At 43.1% G+C, this 25,460-nt stretch overlaps 1 protein-coding gene across 1 annotated transcript in view; it reads right to left on the reverse strand.

Annotated features, from left to right (window-relative positions):
- LOC128457847 (A disintegrin and metalloproteinase with thrombospondin motifs 9) overlaps positions 1-25,460 on the reverse strand; it is a 46,846-nt gene that overhangs the window by 12,832 nt on the left and 8,554 nt on the right. Inside the window, exons 10-30 of the mRNA XM_053442483.1 lie at positions 25,147-25,288; positions 24,504-24,608; positions 23,341-23,486; positions 22,323-22,504; positions 22,073-22,209; positions 21,288-21,405; positions 21,027-21,122; positions 19,940-20,106; positions 19,605-19,734; positions 18,407-18,533; positions 18,091-18,301; positions 17,848-18,012; positions 17,502-17,663; positions 16,626-16,745; positions 14,752-14,859; positions 14,508-14,675; positions 9,916-10,161; positions 8,659-8,820; positions 8,207-8,383; positions 3,283-3,453; positions 719-895 (exon numbers count right to left, since the gene is read on the reverse strand). Coding sequence (XP_053298458.1) covers positions 719-895; positions 3,283-3,453; positions 8,207-8,383; positions 8,659-8,820; positions 9,916-10,161; positions 14,508-14,675; positions 14,752-14,859; positions 16,626-16,745; positions 17,502-17,663; positions 17,848-18,012; positions 18,091-18,301; positions 18,407-18,533; positions 19,605-19,734; positions 19,940-20,106; positions 21,027-21,122; positions 21,288-21,405; positions 22,073-22,209; positions 22,323-22,504; positions 23,341-23,486; positions 24,504-24,608; positions 25,147-25,288 — 3,217 coding nt within the window. The remainder of the gene's footprint in view (positions 1-718; positions 896-3,282; positions 3,454-8,206; positions 8,384-8,658; positions 8,821-9,915; positions 10,162-14,507; positions 14,676-14,751; positions 14,860-16,625; positions 16,746-17,501; positions 17,664-17,847; positions 18,013-18,090; positions 18,302-18,406; positions 18,534-19,604; positions 19,735-19,939; positions 20,107-21,026; positions 21,123-21,287; positions 21,406-22,072; positions 22,210-22,322; positions 22,505-23,340; positions 23,487-24,503; positions 24,609-25,146; positions 25,289-25,460) is intronic.

The following is a 25,460-nucleotide window of genomic DNA, read 5'->3' on the forward strand; positions in this document are numbered from 1 at the left end:
ATATATTAATATATATTGCTTCGGCATTGTATAAGCACAATTAATGGACGCTTAATGGATCTACCTCAGATTAGTAAAGTGTTTTTACTTTTTTACCATAAAAATGTTGACTGTTTACTAAGTGTTTTCCATTCTCTGGTCATAAGAAAGAGTCTAAACCAGCAACTTTAGAAGCAAAAATAAGGCTTTAAACTTGACAGGAAAATATGATGTCACATTTATCGTTAGAATTGTTGATTTTGATATTAACATTTATCTTGATGTCATTTTTGGCCATATCTTCCAGCCCCTATTCCTCAGTTTCTCAAAAGTGTGCATTTATTCAGGGGTGTTACAACAAAGTAGGAGAAGCAAGCCGTTGCTTGGGCCCTGATCTGGGATGGGGCCCCTGAGGCCCTGAGCCACCTCTGCTGAAAGCATGCACTGGGGAAAGCATTAACCACATAAACCAAGAAGAGCAAAATTAAGATGGTTAAGGCTATAAATGTTGATTTCAATAAAACCCTCTCCTCCCCTCCTCCTCTCCTCTCCTCTATCTCCCTCCCTCTTCTCTCCTCATTCTGGTCTGAAGACTAAAGGCATCAACTCATACTTCAGCAGTTATGACAGAGCAAACTCATCCCTGCCTGCTACACACTGCCTTACTCTCCTCTCCCCTTATCCCCTAATCCCCTTATCCCCTTCTCCCCCCTCTCCTCTCCCCTCCTCCCTAACTTACTGGCTGCCACTCTCCTTCTTTCCAGTGGTACCGGGAGGGACAGTCAGCGGCCCGGCAGCTCTGGCTGGATGCAGGTCTGGAGCGCTGGGAGCAGCCGCTCTCCTGAGGACTGCGTCGGTCTCCAAGCTGACAGAAGACCTCCCGACGCTGGAGCCCGTCTCCACAGGACGCAGAGCACTGAGGAGAAGTAAGAGCTTTTTAAACTGGAGATTTTACACCTTTATTACTGTCTTTTAAACCACTGTCTCACTTATAGTCCCGTTATGTTGTGAACATCGCGATACACAACACGCCTCGTGGGCTTCTTAGGCTATTATAATTAACTTTAGGGGACGTTATTTCTTCTTCATTAAATTTCTAAGCAACATTATTTTTACTTTATTAAGGATTTTTAGTAACCTTAAATAATGTCAATTCTACTTTATTAACTAAATGTGATGTTATTTCTACTTTATTAAGTATTATAATTAACTTTAAGTGACGTTAGTTCTACTTATTTAAGTATTACTAGTAATTTTAAGTAAGGTTATTTATTCTTATTAAGTAGGCTATTATAATTAGCTTTAAATAACATTATATCAACTTTATAGAGTATTATATACAATTAAAAGCAACATTACTTCTACTTCATTAAGTATTACGTAATTTTATCTGCACTTTATTAAGAATTATAGGCTATTTCAAGCAACATTATTTTTACTTTATTAGCTCTGTGGTATTTATCATTTTTTTCTCTTTAAAGGAATATACTCTGAGTTTTATTCTATTCTATTAACATTTATTATTATGATTCATTTAAATATTTAGTGTCATTTTGCTTAAACTTTTATTGAATTTATAATGCTCACGTTTATATCCAAATGTTGCTGATGTTGATATATATAATTTTATATGTAAATGCAGATGTTTTTATTTCTCTGTTTTAGCATTACAGTGCTTCTTTAATATTTTTCAAAAATAATTAGGTATTTGTTATAAGGGCATATTTGATATTAAAGTAACTGCAAGCCTCCATTTTCTTATTGAACTCCTATAGTTGATTATCAAATAATTTTTTTTTTTTTTTATAAACTCAAAGAAAAGTGGAGCTTGAAGCCTCGAAAGTAGTTTTGACAGTGGGTTTTCTTTCTGCTGCAGCAGCAGTGTTTTCAATGAAAGGGTTTCCTGCTGTAATGCAGAACACGTTTCTACAGAGAACACAAGGAATGAGAGAGGGATGAGGAGTCTGTTCTGTTCAGCTCAGTCAGGCAGGAATAATCACATGACATGAAGAATGCTGTCTAACTATCATCTAAAATGTGTTGTCTTATCAATTTTAAGAAGTACATTTTTCTGTGTGTCTTTTATATTTGTGTTTTCTCTTGGTCTTTTCTAATAGAGGTGCTGTTGACGAGTGCTGGAGCGAATTACATAATTTGATGTGATGAAGGTGATAAAAGTGTGTCAATGTTTGTGTGTGTACATGAGTCAGACCTCCATCACACCACCACAGCTACAGCTCATGTTTTTTCAGGTTTAAGGAGGAAACGATAAACACATCCAGATGATCATCACTGGTGAGAACAGACAACGGCACTCGAGCCATGACAGAGGAGTTCTACCAGAGTCCACGTACACCTCAGTGTGTTGCAGGAATCAACAACCCATCTTTCAGGGTGTGACACAATGCAACAAATTTCACTGCGTATTATCTGTTCTGACATCTAAGCTGCTGAACCACTATAGGTAGCGTGTTGCACCATGGGTAATCATGCTGTGCTTGGCTAGGAGAATCCTTTTCTCTTGGCGTGTGTCCTGCTGCACAGCTGTTCAGAGCAGACGCACATCCTCTCTGACGTATGGAGCACATATGTGGCTCCACGCTCAGACTCTTGGAGTGAATTCAGGCAGACAGAACATGAGAAAAGAGAGAGGCAGGGAAATTAAGAGCAAATGGAGGCATTGAAAAAAGGGGGATAAGCCGCGGTGCATCCAGCGGCCCAGGTGCAGTTGGGATTGGCAACTATGACGTCAGTGAACTGGCTCTTTTTTAGGGCTTTCAAAGAAGAGGCCAACATGTGGCTTCCATTGGGAAAGATAGAGAGAAAAAAAAGTGAGGGATTGAAAGAGGGCTTGAGAGAAAGAGTGATCAGTCAAGGGGAAAATAGAGAAACGGGGAGAGGGAGGATAAAAGGGACAGAGAGGAGAGAAAAGTGAGGATCAGAGGAAGAGAAAATAGACATCAGATCAAATAGCTATCAAGTCCTTCCTGTTGTCCTTCGTACCGTTCTGTGGTGTCAAAGTTGCAGGTTTACATTTCCTCAAACCTCTGTATGCATCCGCCCCAGGCCTGTGCAACGACCCAGCAACCCACCGAGTGATAAATGTGTGAAAGCACCCTGCCTTAGTTAGTGGCCTGGCGTGGTGCATAAATACAGTCAGGTTTCTCTGCAGCCGGTTTAACACGTATGCACAGATCTGCCTGCAAGCTGATAAGCATTAAAGTGGAATGAGGGAGAGAAAAAAGAGAAGGAGGCAGCGTGAGAACAAGCGTGGTGGAGGAGTGTTTTATGGCAGGGTCCCACCTCTCCCCAGTTGCCAGTCTTCCACTTGGGACATCGTCTGCCTTGGCAGCGCCTCTGCTTGCCGGGTTTGGGGGACAGGCTCCGGCAGTTCTCCTCGGTAGCGGTGCGGCCTGATCCGGTAACACAGCTCACCTTACGGGACTTGAAGCCTCGTCCGCAGGAGGCCGAGCACTGCAAGATGTCAGAGGAGAGGAGGGGGTAAACAGAAAGGTATGCTTTGTGTAAAAAAACAACCTGTACACCAATGAAGCTCTTTATTCTTTATATATTTTCAGTTGAATAAATCTGAAATTAAAAACAAGTTTATTGATCGGTTAAATGTCGATTATTTTGTGTACTTCTTTTGACTCCGTAAAGAGTAAGTAAAGAAAAAAAGAGCGATCCACATTCTAGTTCCACGTGGACAGCAAGTCCAATGGCAGAGCGTGCCCGATTACCCCGGCAGTACTTTGTTTCAGCTCCGGGTTCACTGAGTTACTAAAGGTCTAACTCATTGTGACAGGCAGACACACACACACACATAGCAGCGGCATTACAGGAGGGAGTGGAGAGGGGCTGGACCGTGCTTGGATAATCAAAGGGGGGCGTTGCATGCAGGGATGGATGGGAAGCGACAGGCTCAGAGTTGAACGAGTACGTGGCCCAGCATGCGGTGCTGTCCTGACCAGCGAGGGACTGTACCGGACAGGAACACGCCGTGACCTCTCACCCCATTCACTGAGGAAGACGGTTAGTGAGGCTCATGAAAGGAGGGACTAATAAAATGCTTACTGCTTCTCTTTTTTTCTAAAATCCAGGCACCCCTCACACACCAGTTGTTTCGTAGTAGACTAGCTTTATTAAGATTACTTGTGTTGTTCAACTAATAAAGACAAAGAAAAATAAAGGAAATGAATTTGATCAATATTGTGTGATTCTGTCTTGCTTGACTTTGAATAAAAATGACAATGACTCTGTGTTTTCTATCAAAAGTGGGATATAAATCATAACATATGTGAGAGGCAGACGACCCTCAGGGTTGTAATAAGCAACTGAAACCTATCATGTCAACATATCAAATATTACCAAGGACTGTAAGAACAGATATCATATTTCTTATGTTATTTCCAGAAATGATGACAATCCACCTTTGTAATGGATGAGCTGTGGAGAGTAACTAATGAAGACTTCTCAGTATAGGTTTAAATCGCTATAGGAAAGTATTTTACAGGCTCCCAGGCTGTTATTCTGCTTAAATGTCACGCCTTTCTCAAACAGTTCAATACACCTTTTTACAAGGGCTGTCCTGCTGCTGCGATGCGCTCACTATACCTTCGGAATCAGTGCCCCCCCCCCCCACTGTACCCCCACCTCCACTCCACCACCCATGCAGGGCTCATTAACTTTGCCCACAAGTTCACCGGGGTTCTGTAATTATCCAGTGCAGTGCACTAATACAAACATGGCTGCTGCTGGCACACACTTGACCTCAACATTTCCGACTTCATCGCGTAATGAGAAGTGAGCGCAATTTAATTTACATCAAATAACGCGGCGTGCAGCGTTGACAGTGTCAATCGCCGATCTGACCTTTTTGAACTGACATCCAAAAGCAGTTCACGGGATTATTGCAAACACAAAATGCTCAATTCATATATAAATGTATTTATTTTAAGATTTATTTAACTAAATCTGCCTATTTCCATCCTCAGCAGAGTGTTAGGAAATCCTACTGATCTCTTTGTTATGTTTTGTTGTTTTATTCCTGGATCACAGGCAATTTCCCATAAGTCTGTCTGTGCTGACAGGATGAACCGGGAAGGGGCCCCTCCCTAGATCAAACGGGACCCTTGACCTGCCAATACACCACAGCATTGTCTTGCTGAAGCCCCCTCCTCCCTCTTTAGAGCCACTGTCACTGGCCCCCACATTGGTCAACTGTCATCAACCCGTACTAGAATGGTGTAGAGGGGGCCGGACGAAAGGGGGCCAAAGGGTGCTGGCGACTTCATAGCCAAGCACGCGTCACCAGGCGTCCCGGGAAAAAAGCCGCCGGGGTAGGCATTAAGAGTGAGTGAACACAGTAAATGAGATGAGAGCTATACATTGAGGCATTGTCACCACGGGACAAAGATTTACCTTCAGGGAGGAGGCTTTGAACTTCTGACACAGACGGTAAAAAGCAGGGTCGCTCAAAGAGGTCAGCAGAGGCCCTGACCGCATAAAATAACACAGATATTGCTCAGTGATTTGTGCATTTTCATTCAGGAAAAACACCCCATTGAAAAGAGTGGCGGGGAGGAATGCTTCATAAGCTGTTTGCCAGGCATCTTGTTTTAAATCCATCCGCTAAAGTCGAAGGTAAAACTAAATGATAAAGGACATTTCCCCTTCCACAAACACAGTGAACAATCCTCAGTTAAATATTTCAATAAAGGAGGAATGTTTTTCAAAGTTGGGACTTGCATAAGTTCTAGTTTCTGATGTTTTTAGATAACCAGATGTCAGTTGTGTTTCTTTCCCCTTGTTCTTAGTTTGCTGTGACAGTGGCCCGGTCACTGCATGTGATAAAAATGTTTTGATTAAATAAGAATGAAGAAAAGCCTTGGATGGTACCTCTACTTCACTTTAATCGTAACCTTTTCTGGAAATGAACAGAAATCCAACAAATCCATAAAAAATTAAATACTGACATAACATTATAATGAAGTAACAATAAATACAAGTAATTACATAAATATACAGAAATCTTCTTAAAACACAGACTAATACTGCCATTTGTGAATAAGAGACATACAATATACTTATTTCAAGAGCCTGTTGGTGTGGAGTCTGTGTTATACTGCAACTGAAAAATGAAACTACATATAGGATGTGATCGGTAATTCTGTGATTCAGCCTCGATCGGACTTTACGCTGCTGCACAATCACAAAATCACGTGGGAGTCATGATGAGTGATAGCCCTAATTTTAAATGATGGCTGGTAAAAATTTTAACAGGCCCTTAAAATAAGGTGTGATGTCAGTACAGACATTTATGACCAGGAAGAGTCAACTGGGTGGGCTCTGGGCTGCAGCCAAAGGTTTCCCCTAACCACAGATTCTGGATCAGTTTTCACTGTCGAGTTTTCAAACGAATGGTATAAGCAACCAGGTGGGAGATGACACACCCTGGATCTGTGTTTAGAGCCATTAACTCCACTGGATAGCCTCAACAACTCATGCTTAATCGTAGCCACCCAAAATCCCTCCAGGATACGGCGGGGGGGCAATCATAGCAGAGACTGAGGTAGACACATTAGGTTGGCTCAGAATAAGAGCTCTGGATACAAAACACTATTAACTTCCCCTGTGGTCACAGGTGTCATGTGTTCAAAATATGACATTTTAACAGCCCATTCTCTTAAAGGTTAAGCACGGTGTGTCATGGACATTCAAAGACAATTAAACATTATTTTGACAAATCTGTGATAAGACTTTAGCATTTAGCTGATCACTCTGATCAATCCACTAACTGCTCATGGAAAGAAATAAAACAAATACAGAAAAAGGCAGCATCAAAAAGCGATGTGCCACAATAAACACCTAACTGACCAAAAGTGTGATGGTTCATAGTTGATATTGATATCTCCCTTGTTTTTGGCCAAAGCACCACTGTAGTGAAGGGTATCATAGTTGAATGGCTAGTTGAGTTGTGTTTAGTTCCAAGTGAGGTATTGTTGAGCATAGCATATTTAGCAACTCCAAGTACTTACTGTACAAAGCAAATATTAACTAACACAATATAAATACACTCATATCAAGCACCTTTGGAGCAGAGAGCTTTAAACCTATTGTTTTGGCCACACTAAAAAAATCTGGGTCAAAACCCTCTGCCAAACTGGAATACAATGGCTATTAGTTCTATTACCACAAACTCTGTGAGACACTTTATTTTACATTGCTGGTACAGCTGTTGTTGTTGGTGTTTAGTACTGATACTGGACGTCTCAGGGACTTCTGAGTCAAACATTTTCCTTCTTCCATATTAATGTCGTTTTTTGGGGCAACACCGCTGTTGGTTTCGTAACAGGGAGTAAATGGTTCAGCTGTAAAATAAAGTGTCTAAATATAGGATTAGTAACTTCTCTATAAAACCACATGTGCCTTGAGACAAATTGAATTCTTAATACAATAGCCATTTCTAAGATGTATAGAGTACAAAGATGTATAGAAAGTACACAGCCCATATACAGTCCTATATAAGCTGGCGCTTTCAATGTTCACAACAGAACGCCAAACTGTACTGTGTAGCACCGCATATTTGGAGATTATGGGCCATTCTTTGGATAATAAAAGAACAAGGCATCATACTGTATATTCCTGATATACAAAAACATTCATCAGTATTTGCATATGAACAACGATTGGCTAAATGTGCGAATACAAAGAGCTAAGACACAAAATAAATCACTTTTTAAAGTTAATGCTATATACAAAAGAGAAAAAGAGAAAAAATATCTTAATAAATTATCTTTAAAACAATATTTTACAAAACTAACTTTGATTGTGATACGAAGTGATCCTGAATTTTTTCAAATACGTACTAGTACACGGCTCATCAACAGTTTTATGGTAACTAGGTCACAACTGTCACTGGAGCATTTTGTGATGATGACTTTTTTTGGCATATTGCAGGCGAGTGTGTCTTTGCCATTGAAGTGCAACAGAAACAACCTTTACGAATGTCTTGAGGAAACATTGACCAATCACAGGAGCCAGAGAGGGAGCGGGAAGCGGAGGGGGGTTAGAAGTTAAAGTAGAGTGGGAGTGTGGTTTCTCCAGCACAAACACACTATAGTCATCCTGCCCTTGTAAGACTGTTTGTGAAAGAGTAACACTACAGGTATTTGAAATAAAACGTGAGGTTGAAAAACAAGATGTAGAATATTTTTTATGAGCGTACCGAGCTCCATGGGTCTGTGCTCCAGTGGGGGCTAGACGGGCATGGCTGAGTATTGCACTGCTCGCGATCTGGTGGCTTGTCGTGGATCTCGCAGCTCAGGTCGTTGAAACGCTCGCCGTTTGGACGCTGACACACCACCAGCCTCGTCTTGATCCCACCTCCACATGGCTTCGTGCACTGAAGACAGACGGAGAGGGGAGAGGTTATGTTTTACAGGCGGGTATGGGGACGAGGTTTTGGGGTGTCAAAGAAATAACACCCCAAAAGGACCATTTTCCACATGAAAAGAGCGATGGAGAACCTCTGATTTGTAAACCTCTGAGTCAAAGTAGTTATTCAAACACTAATGAGCATCTCAGAGTTTATACTTTACTGTCTAAGCTCCACATGTATCTATCTCGGGGCCACGGTAAGGTGTGATCTCATGTAGGGTAAAGTGGTGTCTCTCTTACCTCTCCCCAGCTGCCATAGATCCACTGCGGACATGGCCCTGACTCACAGGACCGTTGCTCACTGGGCCGACTGCGGTCCTCACAGCTGTTGGCAGGGTAGCCGTTCTCATCCTGGCACACAACCACACGCCGCTGGAAACCTCCTGCACATGTGCTGGAGCACTGGTGTTAAAAGGAGAAGAATGTGCACGGTCAAACAGGTGGTTCCCACAAACAGATGCTGAGTGAAAGGAGGTGTTAATGAGTCCTCAGAGGAACATAGCTGTGTGTGATATACATTTAATTTAAACACACAGCAAGGCTAAAGTCAGGGCTGTCTTTGTCATCATAGGAATAAATGGTAGGTTAAATGCACAGGTACAAATGACCAGCAGACACACAAAAATCAGTTACGTTATATACATCTTACGTCAAATGAGCGACAAAGTTAGCTGATTTATAAAATACAGATCCTCGGGACAGAAGACGGAAGAGTGACCAGAAATAGTTGTGATTACTTCCTAAACTTATTTTAAGGTCAAAGATATTTTTGGACATTTGACATTATCACTGACCCAGTTTTTTAAAAGCAGCTGAACAATACAGAGAACTAGATTAAAGGAAGGAAGGGGGAGGGGGGGGGGGGGGGTTGTTGAGGATGTTAGGTCATACAATCCTGTTAAATCACAATGGACAAGGCCAATGTCCTTAAAAGGCAAATGACATTGAGCATCTTCATCACTTTACATATCACACTGCAAGGAAAAAACAACTGGTTCACCAACTGTATAAAATGACAGGGGTATACCGAAATGTCTAGAGGACGAATTCATTGGACACCCAAAAGGAAATGCTCCATATTTTGGTTCCTACGCCTATGCAATTCCCTCCTGTGAACAAGATGAAGCAGTACTCTTCTCTGCAAACCTCTCATGTCTGTTCAGTAAATATAAAGCTGAAGCCACAAGCTGGTTAACTTAGCTTAAAGACAGGAAACTGGTTACCAGCTAGCCAGGCTCCAAAGGTCACAAAAGCAATGTACATGGATACTCTTAAGCTCATTACAACCAAAGATCTTCTCATCTAGGCAAAAAAATTCTCCCAATCTCTAATTATTTTTATATGACTCAACAGTGATTACATGATACACAATGATAACAAGTGAGCAGCTTCATATTATTAGGATCATAGCAAAAACATCATCATTTCACTGCTGCTGCTAAAAACTTCTCTGGTCTTCTAATGTTTGTGTCAAAAGTGCACAATAAGATAACTCACCGCGCCCCAGGGTCCGGTCCGCCATTGGTGGGATTGGCTATTGGGCAGGTTGTTCCTGGTGCTGGCGTTTGGTGAGGACGGCAAAGGTCGGGACTCACTGGAGCGGGACGGGCATTGAGACATAGCGCAGTCCTGCTCTGTGGTTGGACGATCGTCTGGGTCACACTCACTAGCATTCACCTCCTGGTCACTGATGACACACAGTACCTGCCGTGTCGTCTTCCCCTGGCCACAGGTCACCGAGCACTGAAAACACACAGACAAACACAGTGCACAGATATCAGTTATCAGTATAAATCCAATGCGAATAAATATCTGAATAGGCAAAAGCAAATGGATTGACAGTTTGACTATTACACCTGCATATGGAACTCAACACAGATGTGTGTGAAATGTAAAATATATTTGGAAAGACGTGTCCAATTAACATGGAGCTTAATGTAATGTTATTTCTATTTTTCAAACAAAAGGTATATGACACAATACCTGTGATGCACTGCACTGTACTAATGTAACCAATTGAAAAAAGTTGGTTCAATTAGCTCCAATGTTAGCATTAGCTACAGCTTCATATTTTTTGCCATTTCTGAGCATCACTAAGCTGTTTAGAGTGTGTGTGTGTCTCTGTAAGCAACTGTTAAAGATAGTTTGAGTGAGCAGAACCTCCACTCTGTAACACCACTGTACAACCAACTGAGCGAGGAAAATTCAACAGAGTGAGATGTCTTGTTTCTAGAGACTCTCATCACTGTCAGAGGTGGCATCTCCCAGCTGAACCTTCATTCATATCGTATCAGTAATTTAACCCTGGACACAATACATTTACTATGTATTACTAAAAACTATATGCTTCTGTTTTTTCAATGCTTCAGATATACAGATGTCAATAACCAACATCTAAATAATGTAAATAGGCTATAAGTATTGGATAACAGTAGATACCCAATATCAAAGGACTCAGAGCTAGATACCAGCTTAAAGTAGAATTTATTGAAAAAAGACCTAGTGTACCTTTTCTATTCAAACTAAGTAATTTAGCTTGTAAATGTCTCTGCATCTTTCATTCAGGGGACGTGAGCTCATGTGCTTTTCAGGGGAAAACTCCTATGTAAGAATGCTGTTCATAGACTTCAGTTCAGCTTTCAACACAATTATTCCCTCCAAACTGATCACGAAACTCGGCGACTTAGGCATCAACCCTTCCCTCTGCAACTGGATACTGGACTTCCTATCCAACAGACCCCAGTCTGTTAGGTTAGAGAACCACACCTCCTCAACCCTGATCCTGAACACCGGCGTGCCTCAAGGCTGTGTGCTAAGTCCTCTCCTCTACTCACTATTCACGTATGACTGCATTCATGTACATGTAACTAATACTTTTGTCAAGTTTGCAGATGATACTACGGTGAATGGCCTCATCAGCAACAACGATGAGTCGGCCTACAGAGAAGAGGTCCAGCACCTGGCGGCGTGGTGCGGCGACAACAACCTGGCTCTCAACACCAAGAGGACCAAAGAGCTCATCGTGGACTTCAGGAAGAAAGGCGGCACACACACCCCCATCCATATCAACGGGACGGAGGTCAAGCGTGTCACCAGCTTCAAGTTCCTGGGTGTCCACATCTCTGAGGACCTCTCTTGGACCCTCAACACCTCAACCCTGGTCAAGAAAGCTCATCAGCGTCTCTTCTTCCTGAGGAGACTGAGGACGGCTCGTCTGTCTCCTCAGATTCTGGTGAATTTATACCGCTGCACCATCGAGAGCATCCTCACCAACTGCATCTCAGTGTGGTATGGCAGCTGCTCTGTTGCGGACCGGAAGTCACTGCAGAGGGTGGTGAAAACTGCCCAACGCATCACCAGTTCCTCACTCCCTACCATTGCAGCTGTCCAGGGCAAGAGATGTCTGCGGAGAGCGCGCAGCATTGTCAAGGACAGCTCTCAACCCTGCCACAGACTGTTTGCCCTCCTCCCTTCTGGGAGGCGCTTCAGGGTCCTCCGTTCCCGGACTAGCAGGTTCAGGAACAGCTTCATCCCTGCAGCTGTCACCCTGCTGAACTCTGCACCACAGTGATAGCAGCAGCCCCCCCCCCCCCCCCCCCCGGCCACACACCCTCCTCCAACCACTGAACATTTGAACACTTGCACTACACTGTTACTTTTTTTTACTACTGTATTATCCTGCCTATAGTATATTAATATTTATATATTTATCTTGCTTAAAGTTATTATATCATACAATACCTGTTAATACTGTACTACTTCAGATATATTACTTACTGCTCATAGTTCTTATATCATACAAAAGCTGTTAATACTGTACTATTTCCGTTATTACTGCTCATAGCTCTTATATCATACAATACCTGTTAATACTGTATTATTCCATATATATTTGCTACTGTACATATCTTATTTATTTACATTTCAAATACGCACAATACTCTGCACTTTAACTCATTTTTTTGCACTTCTGGTTAGACGCTAAACTACATTTCGTTGTATAAGTACTTGTACTGTGCAGTGACAATAAAGTTGAATCTAATCTAATCTAAAAATCTAAAAGATCTATGTTAAGCCTTGAAACATGCGTATTTTCTTACTCTATCCCTTTTTTTTATCAATTCCTTCTTTTTCAACTCAAAGTCCTGAAAGTCCTGTACACATGCAAGATACTGCAACCCAAAATTGCCCCTGACTGTGCCATCAGTGTATATATGGTGTGAAGCAGGTAGCAGCGCCAGGTGAATGTAATGTCAAGGGCTTCGAGTGGTCAATAAGAGTAGAAAATCTGTATATACAAGGGAAAGTAAAGAAACTCATTCCCAATTTAGTGTTTATATTGTCTCAGATATGGAGGTGTTGACCACAGTGGTTTGTTTCTAGGTTGAAAAACCACCCCACAGTTTGCTGGAGGCCAGAAACAGAGACAAACAGCAGAACAATGAGAATTATATTTAGATGGAATTTGATGCCACTTGCTTTAAAAACTGCCCAGACATTCTACCGACCAAAGCAATGAGGAGGCACATTCTAACGAAGGTCCAAGACCAACTGAAAGCAAATATGACTTAGTGTTGAGGAGGTGGACACAGATCTCATTCCATTTAAAGAGGACATGCAGGACATTGCCATGACTTCGGAACTGCCTGACAAAGCAGTTTCTTCTTACAGGACCCAGGAAAATAAACATTCCTTTTCCTAAGTACCACAGGATAGATCTTACACAAATCTTAATGGTGTCTCCCTCAGCTCCTCCTTAGCACAGTCCACTCTATAGCTTGTATAAGGTGATCTGTTATACTTGTGCAACAGCTGTCTGGTCTAAAACCTCGCCTGGGATTACTCTGTCCAGTGGTTTACAGTGTGCTGTCAAAAGTTATGGATTTCACATGATCATAGGTACAGTTAGATTGTCTTATACATAAAGCTGGTGTATATGATGTGGCACCAAGTAAAGCTGTTGGATAACGTACTGTCGTCTGTACCACAATAACAAAAGTCTGTCATATTGGAGTGTTCTGTCACTGCTAGATAAAGCTATGTTGCTTTTGGTTAGTAAGTCGAGTGTGTGTGTGTGTGTGTGTGTGTGTGTGTGTGTGTGTTTGTAGCTGGGATAGGCCACTCAAATCTTTTTTAGCCTTGGGATGATCCATTTCCTTTTAGGGGTCAATGAGTGTCTTTGGCTTTGTATACGTGTGGGTGTGTATGTGTATATGCAATTGTGTGTGTGTGTGTATGTATGTGTGTGTGTGTGTGTGTGTGTGTGTGTGTGTGTGTGTGTGTGTGTGTGTGTGTGTGTGTGCGTGTCTGTGTGTGTGTGTGTGTGTGTATGTGGTGACCAGACCTAGAGTCTAGCTGTACAGTATCACTAGGACTGTGATGGGAAACATCTGTAAACAAGACCGGAGCCCCTCTCTACAGCCCCTTGCATCTCCCAGCTCCAGAGTGCCTCACTCCAACTCTCTATCTCTCACTCACACACGCAAACACACATGCACACACACAGTGGTCTTTCTAAAGTTGTGAGGACACTCACAAATTGTTGCTCCTTAACACGCTAACCCTAAAACCAGTTTTTAACCTTCAAGCAGCTAAATAAAGTTTTGTGGACCAATCTAAACACCCTCACAATGCTGAAACATTGAACAAAACGTTGTCTTCACATCCATAGAAAGACACATACTGCTTCTCTAGCCTCATTCCAACCCACCTCCAAACCTCTGCACACATTTGCCTTCCAGCTGCAGCTTCCCTGCAAACCTCTACAATAGCGTGTACACACCCTATTGTCAGTGTAGGTGAAAAATTATGTAGCGTATACTGAAATACAACTTGCAGGAGGAAAAACATCTGGATGGCAGTATGGACCCCATTTAGGTTCATCAACAGGGCTGTCTGTCAGTATAATTAGGTGCAGATCTGAGGGGAAGTGCTCGATTCAACAGGAAAACTCTTCTCCTAATGTTCACTTATTTGAAACTCTTCTCTACCACATTGGGTGAGCTCATACAGATCGTCATGTTGAGATAATTTAAGTTAACTGGGTCAGATATAAGGGAATAAGTGATTATAACAGGTGGTTTTCTTACCACTGTCCATTCCAGCACTTTCCACTGTCCGCAAGCAACTGCTGAGCACACTTCTCTGGCAGGGGGTTTCGGTAAGTGGGCGCAAGCCGACTCCTCTGCCACACCGCCCTGGTTGTCCCGGCAGCTCACATAGCGCATCCGTGTACCTTTGCCGCAGCTGGCAGTACACTGGTGTGCGGACGAGAAAGGTTAAGAGGCTGGAAACCAAAAAACTGCAAACTGAGTATATGACAGAACAACCAACCTGAGTCCAGGAACCAAACCGCCACTGGGTTTTGTGGGCCTGGTGGGAGGGGACTTTGGTCCCTGGGGGAACAGGGTGGCTGCTGGGACACTGAGCCAGTTCACAGTCCTGTGGAAGGAAGGACACATACACCCGTTTATGCAGCGATTAACAAAGTGAATATACTGTAACAACATCTGTCCCTGGCCACAAAATACCATGAATATCAGAGATAGCTCCTCTGACGTGGGACAGTCATTTACAACTTAAACTATATTCCTTCAGCTCTACATTAGAGAGCAGTTGTGTTTCCCATCAACATTTTCCCCCCACCTTACCAAAACAACATTAACAGGGTCCGCCCCGTCAGTTCAAACTATGGATTGTGGCAGTAAGCCACTCAGCATAAAGCCCTGATCCCTGTCATAACAGGTCACAGTGGAGTGGTATTCAGGGCTCCAATGCCCATGCTGGCGTGGTTGCAAACTCCACCCCTAATCCACCCCCTTGTCCCTCACCTTCCGCCCTTTCCTCTTTTTCTCCTCATGCCCTCTGGTGCCCTCTGACCCCCAGTCTCTAGGAATGAGGGCCTTAATCAGGTCACACAGGATCTGAGCAGGCTCCACATTCCTCACTCGGCCACCTAATAGCAACAAATGGGCCTTGTGGTGGTGTGCAAAGTAGCCCTACACACTTCAAGTCGGTCACATTTTAGATGTCAATTCTAAATGAACTGCTAATATATGACATAGTCTCTGATGATTCTGTGACTTTGTGTGTAAGGGTGCGTGCTGGAGCTTTAATGTTGAAGCTGTTCAAATACTATAGGCTCCAGCACTGTTCAGAAGTGCCCAGCCTTCCTGCAAACTATGTGAGTATTGAGCAAAGCCTCCACCTCTCTACTCCTTGTGCTCAGAAGGACTTCCATCCGTCTATCTCTCCCTCGTTTTCTGAGCCTTGCCTGGTGGCTGTCTGCAGTGGGACAGGCGGCCTGTTGGCCCACTTCATGGCTGGCTGGCTAGAATCACAACAAGGTGGGGCGACTGCTTCAGGGTCACTGGTCCTGTCGGCCCAGGCACCGGAATTAAGAGCCGCTTCTACTAGAGGGGGGCCTCATCCTGGGTCTGCATGCTCAGCCCTCTAAAGGGGGTTTACGCCCAACGCTGATCAAACAAAACCATCATTCAGCTCAAAATAGGCTCCTTTGGTTTTTCTGTCTATGTGTTTGTGAGAACAGTCAACAGATGCACATATTACACACATGAACATCACATTTTTCAGTGTGCATGGCGGAGGAGGAGACAGTGCCAAATATTTAAAACTGTAGAATGACTTTTCAACTAAACTGCTCTGTAAATTATTAATTTGCATTCAATAAATGTAACTTGTGATGTTAACAGCTAAAGGGTGTTTTTTAATGAGGGAATGGACAAGATTCAAACTACTACTAAATACTCTTAAGACACACCTGACTTCTGCCAAACATTAAGCGCATCTTACACGGAAAGTATTTTGAAGAATAACTCTGTAAGGTCGTCCTGCAGCGTTTCAGCTGAGAGGTCTTCAGTTGCATCTCTCTTCATGAGGATGGTGAGGCCGGCAAAAACCTTCCAATCCGTTTCTCTCTCCACCAGACTACATCAGACAGCCTTGCTTTATTGAGTCCAGGTGGACATGAAGTGTGTGTGCCTATCTGTGTCTGTTTCGACTGCAGTGTGTGTTAATACGGATGCTATCTTCTCTCCTCACAGTATGAATCAGTTTGTCACTTGACCTTGGAACAACTGTTGCTGCGATGTGGAGATTAAGAGACTGTGGGAAGCTGAGAGAAGTAAAACAAACATGTTGGAGAGAGGGAGAAAGGATGCAAAAAAGGGAGAGAACCCCCTCCTTACCTGGGTGTCGGTGGGTCGGGTGGCAGCGTTACATTCAGTGTCGTCCATGACAGCACCATAAGAGCCGACCACACACTTCACCGCTCTCATTTGGTAGCCTGGCCCACATGAGGTAGTGCACTGGGTTTAAAGAGGGAAAAAAAAGGAGCGGTGGGGAAACATTGAGCAAAAGACAAAAAGAATGCAAGAAAAAAAAGAAAACAACAAAGCAACCGCCAAACACAAACAAATCAAAAATTGGACACCAGGGTAGGCGAGTAAAGAAAGGGCAATTTTACTCCTCCACTTCCCTTACAACATTCTTTAGTTTCAGGCAGATAAAAAAAACAACCTCAAAAGTCAACTTCAAGAAGAACCGTAGCTCATTTACATTGCATTGTCCTCTTTCCGTTGCAGGCGAGTCAGAGGGTACTACCCTGTGTTCTCTTCTGCCTCATTGCCTCCAGTGAAACAGGGTCAAACTTGTGTGGCGGCGACTTCAACTACCATTTGAACACGCTTCATTAAACAACTTCAAATATACCTTAACATGCGCTCATGGGGGTGGGGTGCATAGAGATGTCTCACATTTTTGGGTGTTTGCTTCTCTGTGCGCACACACAACTGAAGCTAAGCATGCACACACACCCACATACACATGAGTGTATGCATTAACTTTTACAAAGCTTCGAACAAGAGCACAACTACCCTTAAAACCCATAACTTTTGAATATTAAATGTCCCTGTGTGTGCTCACACAAAAAGAAGCAGCTTGGCTTAATATCATCTATCCACCAGCTGTACCACTGCATCAGCACTAACTCCACAAATTCCCTTACTGGACAGTGTTGCACAAAGTGCAAACTAGTGTCTCCTGTTTACAAGAAGGTGACTCACCTGTCCCCAGGGTCCGACCTGCCAAGATGCGCACTCCTGCTGCTGGCACGTCTGCACTGACTCAGGTTTAGACAAGCCACAAAAGCGATCGTCAAGACGGTCCTCGCCGAACTGACACCACGTCTGACGGTGCTTGTAGCCTTTCCCGCATGTAACAAGGCACTGATGGATAAATGTTTCAGGTTTCGCAGATTAATATGCAGGCACAAGATTTATCAAACTACAATTTGATATAGGAACATTTAATGTAAACATTGTGTATGTGCTGAACCTATGCAGTCCCTTTGTTGGAATAACTATACATGAGCAGCAGTTATCAGACTTCCTCAACAAGAACCGTACTGACCTCAGACCAGTCACCAGTCTTCCATTGTGGACAGAGGAATTCATTGCAGGACTGGACGGTCAGCTTGTCCCTTTGACTGCATTTGCTCTCATCACCACCGGCCTCAGCTGCCTTTCGACACACTGCCCCTCGACGGCGGGTGCCCCCACCACAGCTCTTGGAGCACTGCGGCACACGTTACAACGTCAGCAAGTATAAGCATATCCACAACCCGTGATCAACGCAAATCCCCAACAATCTTACCTCTGACCAAGGCGAGTACTCCCAGCCACCCGGGTTACAGTCGCCGTGGCAACCTTCCTTGTCATCAGGTTTGCGCTGACCACTACAGTAGCGGTCATCAACTTTCTGGGTTTTGCCATCTGTACGGCTCATTTTGGCACAGTATATTTCCAGGGTACGATATCCAGGACCGCACTGAGCTGTGCACTCACTCTTACGGGCCACGTGCCACCTGTGTCAAAGGTGATAGGATACATTTTTTAAATCCCCAAGTGAAGAAAGACTCATTGACTGATTCATGTGAGCAGTGAAGGTTGATTACATTAGTAATACCAACCTGAGTTCACATTCAGTATTGCAGGGCTCAGTGATGACGGCAGGTCTGGCTGTACCGTGACACCTCTGGTCAGACACCACCACCCTGTCTGACTCTCTGCTACAGAGAATCTTCCTCTTCCGCTCTCCTATGAGACACGATGACAGAGAGTTTGGACGGTTAGTAAATTAAAAAAGTCAAAGTCTCTAAGCAGAAATACTGAATCCACAGCAATATTTCGTATATTTATATATATATATTTTTTTATGTTGCATATTCAGGTTTTTAAATAGAAATAACAGACTTATTTTCCATTATAAGTTGTTCTTTGGTAAGAAACGTATCTTTGGTATAAAGATAATATAGAAATCTACGAAGAACGTTGCAATCTGTGGTTTCAAAATGCTTTCCTTAAATAAAACCTTTTATTATTTATAAAATACCTTCCACAGCCTGATTCAAGCTTCTGCAAGATCCTGCAAGTAGTTATCTGAGGCAACAGCTTGCTCAAGCACAATGTAGATCATTACAGCATCACTGAGAATACCAGAAGCTATGGGTATGTGTGCTTCAACTTGGCTCTCGTGTGGACAAGCCTGCACTAAATCACAATGCAACTTCTGTACAGTAGGGTAGAGAGAGATTTAAACATCATGTGGCCCCAAGAAAGAGATTCGCTATCGGTACCTCATGTTACCAAGTTTTGCAGCTCAGTACTGTGAGAGCTTAGTGTGTCCCAGGCTGGCAGAAAAGCCATATAAATCAGAGAATCAAAAGTGCTGAGGGAATTACATAGTTTGCTGTTTATCCTGCTGTGTGAACTTGTTGGTTTCTCTTTGGAATTTACTGTAGGTTGTTCACGCAGGGTAGTGTCAAAAGGCGGATGAAGAGATTCTCAAATAAAGTGCTTGAGTCATAGCACATAGCGGGTTTTCGAGTTTACCTGCAATCCGCCTCTGCACACCCACACACCCCGACATATCCACAATCATGCCAAAGACGGCCATCTGCCACAGCGTACTCTGAAGTTGAGCTTTAATCACTTGTTCCAAACCTATAGGTCTAGCATGGGCTTGTCAAGTTTAGCCAGACAATCTGCTCTCCCCTATGCCTCTGGCACAGCGGTTCACATATCTCCTCATCCCTGCACTCACCACTCCATTTATCATTGGCTACGCCCATCACCTCACCCTGCCAGCCCCTTATGCCTCCCCCTCACCTTGGCACAGGCGGCTGCACTCCTGCCAGGGCCCATACGCATCCCAGAAGAACTGCTGAGGTTTGTCCTCTATAGGGATGTTGAAGGAGTACCTGACATCTGGATTGTACAGGTTCCCCACAGACAGCACCTGTGGAAAGATTCAGACAATATTGTATGTTTTATACTACAGTCAGATTATGGGAATTTATAGGCAACAGACTGTCCACATCTTCAAGAGTAAAAGTAAAGCCTGAAGAGGTCTCACACTTTAAGTTTCACTGCTGCTAAGGCCTCTAAACTCATCTTGCTTTGCATTTTCCAATCTGGAATGCTAAGCCATCGTGACAGTTTACCTGGACAATGATCTCCTCTTCGATACGATCAGTGCAGTTGATCCTCTCAATGACATGGTCAGAGCCACTGTACTCGATGACGGCATTTCCCACTTTAATTTCCCTTTTGAACATGCTGACCACAAACTCTCCATTTAGCAGGAACTCTCCACGGCTAGTTGATATGGCTGCAAGAAGTCAGAGAGAAACCGTGAACTACAAATACTTTTTTTGTATAATCCTGCTAACTAACAAACAAACAAATGAAAAAAATATCTCCTCGACGGAGCTGTCTTTGGCATGTGACAGGGCAACTAAGCATCACTGTGACTGAAATTGTCATGAGGCACGTGCAGAAGGCAACAGTCAAGCCTTATGAGTTCAAATAATCCTCTTCCCCTGGAGAAGGCCCATCCAGGGGCATCCTGCTCTGTTTAACAGCCAGTCTGCTACACTCATTCACCCTAATGTGATTATGGAGCTAATTTCCTGCCTTAACTTTACTCGCCATTTCACACATTACACTAATATGTTTTGGAAATCGACCCTCATTCCTGCAAAATTGTCCCCACTTTGGGCCCCTAATGACTGTTTCCATCCACAAATAAATACAGACAGAAGAAATGGTGACAACTGAAAGGTCATATTCAGAAGTGACATATAATTAAACATACAGGCGAACAAACAGGCACAGAGAATGAAAGATAATAACAATAACAAGACATTTAGAGACACATGTTGACCTTAATGGAATGGTACCCAGAGGGCTGTCTCAGCTCAAGTATTAGCACGTTCGTGGCAACAAGGCATGTATACGAATAGCTGACAAATCAGTTATATCCAGAATGACAGACAGGTAAACTGTATGATACAGAAACAGACATATACAGACACACACCTACTTTATACAGACACATTAAAGCTTATAAACGTATTGACCTGGCGGGAATGGTATCAACAGGCCTAACTTGGGTATATTAACACTAAAGGCTAACTCCTCTGCATCACATGACGTTACACAAAAGTCTGAAGACTGTCATCCACAAACACAGACAGGCAGAGATCAAACATGTAGCTCAAAAGCAGAAGTAGTTGTATGACATCTTACCGAGGTAGTTGTCGTCATCTGGTTTCCCTGAGTAGCTGTGTTGACGCACATCTATATTTGTAGCACCGCTGGGTATTCGCACTATTTCATTATAGCCTGCAAATGGGATAAGTAGTTTGTTTAAATCATTAATATACCGAGCTCTGTGCCTTGCGAACAAGAGAGCACCACTGCCAATGTTTATTCTGACGACTAAGCACAGATAAATTATGTGTTGAAGCAATGTGACTTGCTATAACAAAAGGAGGGACTGTGGCTCACCATAGTGGACAATGTTGAAGGTGCCTGCCACAGTTTTGCAGGATGAGTTGTCACCTCCACACACGCCACATTTGTCCCTCCTGGCTTTAGAGTTCAATACGTGGTCACAGCCTGCTTGCTGCTCAGTAAAGAGGTACAAGAGAGGTGGAAGTGGAAGATAAGTTTCAAAAGTGAGAAGTCAAACCCTCAGACCCTTGAAATAATTGCAAAAGGACTTGAGTTGCACCCATCTGAAATTAACTTCCCTTTAAAAAGATATATAAATAAATAAAAAATCACACATAATAGAAATGGCATAAGCTGTTCCTGCTCGTAATTAGCCGTAGCAAGAGACATTTTTTAATTTCTATCAAGGATGAAGAGCTTAGCTTGAGTGCAACAGCACAGATCCTAATGCGCATGCCAAGACCAGAGGGGAAACGTTCTGAACCACAATCTAACCAAAGCACTGTGTGTGGCTGAGAGTGAACAAAGAGCGGCCCACTGCTTGTTTCAAGAAGCATACTGATGATGATGCACGATATGTTAGTAATCAAGCTTTCAAACTAAAAACCTTTCTGTCACAAGGGGTAAGGGACGTAAACACAGTCTGGTTTGGCAAAGGATTGAACTGCTATTGAAATATTTGATCTAAGGATGCAGAGATATTTATATCCACTCTTTGAGTCAACAGGCAGGAGTGGTCCTCAACAGAAACTATATTTGTGATACCAAAAGTTGCTGTACGTATGAATTTGAACCATGCAGTCGAATATTGTGAAGTTAAAAAGGCTGGAGCGGCTCACCCTGCACAGGCCCTGGACACAGATGTCGTTGGTATCAGGTCCACACGGCGTGCCATCAATGACCCGGTCCCTGAGCTGATAGTAGGCCGTGCTGCCTGCCACCCTGCAGAACAGCTTACACCTGTCCTTCATCAAGACTGAAAGAGGAGGAAAAAGACAGAGAGAAATACTAAGTACCAACAGATATCAATGCATACCTCATTTTATATCTACTGATCATTGGAAAAAGGAGGCTTTGCTGGTGACCCACTTCCGCTGTACTTGGGAACCCAGCGAACGTTTGGAGGTAGACCGTTGATGTTGAAGTGCCTGCCGTCAAAGGCGGCACATTGCTCCTCCCTGAAGTCCTTCTTCTGCTTTGAGCAGGGCTCAGAGTTACAGGAACGAAACTTCATCCGGCGACCAACACAATACATTCCTCCATTCCTGGGCCTGGGAGTGAAATCAAAGAAGTTTAGTAAATGTCTTAAAGCACACTTTATAATGCTTTTGGGGATTTTCCCTTTCCTGTTTTGTGTCCTGTAGCTTCTTTGTACATCTAAAAAGTTCACTAAGCTACAGAGGCCAAACTCTGCAGCAGCAGGAGTCCGTCTCTCCCACAAAATGCCTTTTTTGCATTCCTGGCTTTTTTCTGTTTAAGTGTCTATGTCACCAAGTTACATGTAAAGGCTCACTCATGCTCAATAATGGTTAAGTATACATAAAAGGACAAAGCCTTCTGTCCGTTCTCTTCTTTTCATTTTGTCTGTACTGTTGCATGTACTATGATAGCTTACTATTACAGAAGAAACCACAGAAACAGCAGTACCAGAGGAATTTTTCAGGGGGCAGTGTAGTCAATAGTTCAAGTTAGACAACCATGCGCACAAGGACGAGTCTTCAACAATAGCAGAACTTATTGAGGAGAGACTTAGTGAGTTGATAAGAAACTACAGGAATCTATATGACCTTACTTTGCCTGGGCACAAGGACAAACATCCGCTTTTGTACATTATAACAACCACCACTAATGCTGTGTTTGTTGTTGTCAGAAACACAACTCTTTTGGTATGCAAAAGAAGAATAAATTAGCTTTAACACGCATGCCTACCAGCTAGCTTGTCTCAAATTGGTAGGAGACAGCCTGATAGATCTGCCTGTCTTGATGAACATGAGCTATGGAAAGAATTTCCTCAAGGTAGATTGATCTATGGAACACTGACTTTGGCAGCTAAAATGGAGACAAGGTCTACTAGGCATGCATAACTACAAAGAGAGGGACTGCTCACACAGGTCGGTTGCATTCACGTGCAGCGATCTTGATGCCCCCGCCGCATGTCCGTGAACAGGTACCGAAAGGGCTCCAAACTCCCCATGCCCCGTCCACAGGTGTGGCGTCGTGCTCTTTGGCTATACACAGGCCATGCTTGCAGTGCTGTAATGAGAGAGTTGAGGAAAAAAGAGGGACGATAGAAGAATGAAGGGAGCAAGAATGGGAGCAGAGGGAGAGATGGAGGTAGGTGAAAGAAAAAAGGAAAATGAAAATGGAAAAAAAAGGCACAGAACAGACAGAGTAAACGCATGAAATTGTATCCATAAAACTGGCAACACTTCTATCTGATCTCCCGTTCTTTGAAGCTAATCTGGGAGAAATTATAAAGTGAGGCAAATGGAAAAAAGGGTAACTGAATAAGACGTTTCATGGCTGTGTCTGGCTGGACCGAGGACAGGAAAATGTCACACTCGAGATCAATAAATAAATCTCAGCTCATAACAGGAGGATAATCTTACATTGTTAAACAAACAGACCCCAGATTAAGTGTTTTTCGTGTGGTGCACTCAGGCTTAACATTGGGACGAGAGTTTGGTGTAAATACGAAAAGGCTTCAACATGTGTGTGTATCTTTATTGCTTTCAAGTGCTCAGAGTCTAACTGGCAGGAAACAAGGGGTTTGTGAGAAAATTCTAATTAAAAGCTACACTAAGGCTGTCACCTCGAAAGCGACTATCATGCACAACATAACGCCGTCTACGAACATGTCAGTTAATTGCAATTTCTCAACTTTAAATGTGTAAGTGGCAAATGTTTGGAAACAGTTCTTTTGTCATTTTGTCAGTTCTTTGTATCAAGACGTCTGTGAACAATTTTATGGTCATGAGTCACGGGAAAAGCTGAGAGATCAAAAAAGGTAACTGTAGTGAGGATAGTCAGCTCACATTACAGAGCCATATGAGTATGACACCATAGTGTAATGGATAAAATGTGGCATTCCCGTGGAGTGTTAAAACATTTCCCAACTTTGTTCCCTTTAGACATTCATCCCAAACTTTTTATCAAATAAAACACAATTCCATCCCTTCTGTCTTGCATCTGGAAGATTTAAAATTAATCATACTTAAAAAAAAGAAACTGATGTCTAATCATCTGTCTTTGGTTCCACATGACTTTTACCTTTCCGGGGGAGCAATCTGTGCCATCTGCCCACGGCATGTGTTGGGTCCTGCATCCCTGCTGGGCACCCTCTGGACTGGTGCACCACAACCTCCGACACTGAGTCTAATAAACACACACACACACACGCATGCACATAAATGTAATGTTTAATAAGCACATTGTAGACAGCTCTGTTAATTTATGGACTCAAATTGGCAGAGATCCAGTGTATCCCTGATTATCAAACACTAGAAGGTGAGATACCACAGTCTGAATTTACTGTATCAGCTTTTTGCCAAATGTCTCTCAGCCAGTCGATTGCTTGACCTTTCAGTCTGGGTGGATTCATCTGCCAAGAAAACTATTTTCCAGTGCCAGGTGTCAAATGTAATATGGAGATATTTCTGCACAATCCCTTTAAAATTCAAGATAAATGTGCAATAGCTTGGTGGTGGTGGTATTGTCTTACATATTAATCTACTCTTGTTTGTTACCATCTCAGAAAGATCTATTAGTATGTTGTTAAACACAGCAATTGACTTTAAAGGCTTTGCATTGAACTGAAGACGTCTGCAGCACATGATCATAACACAACAGGCTTCCCTCCCAGACCCACATGTGCAGCGTGACAGTTTAGCTTCAGGACACTGGCTTCACTTACCATATAAGGGCACACCTGCGTCCCCGGCCCAAATATCAATTCGCACTGTTTATTGACATTGTATATCCGTCCAGGCAGCTGCTGGGGGAGACTGTACGGCCTAGAAACGGGTTCGTCAAGCAAGCATTCGCCATATCCTGTGCTATTAAGAAATAAAAATAAAATGACTTAAAGAAAAAAGAGAAAAACAAGAGACACAGACAGAAAAAAAGACTCAGTAGAGCTAGAGAGGACATTTTCCTGTACATATCTAGAACCCGTACTGTACACTGTGTCCTGACAGGCTTCTGTTTATATTCAGTCCACTACAAACA

This window comes from Pleuronectes platessa, chromosome 2 (assembly GCF_947347685.1).
Source record: "Pleuronectes platessa chromosome 2, fPlePla1.1, whole genome shotgun sequence".
Classification (NCBI taxonomy): domain Eukaryota; kingdom Metazoa; phylum Chordata; class Actinopteri; order Pleuronectiformes; family Pleuronectidae; genus Pleuronectes; species Pleuronectes platessa.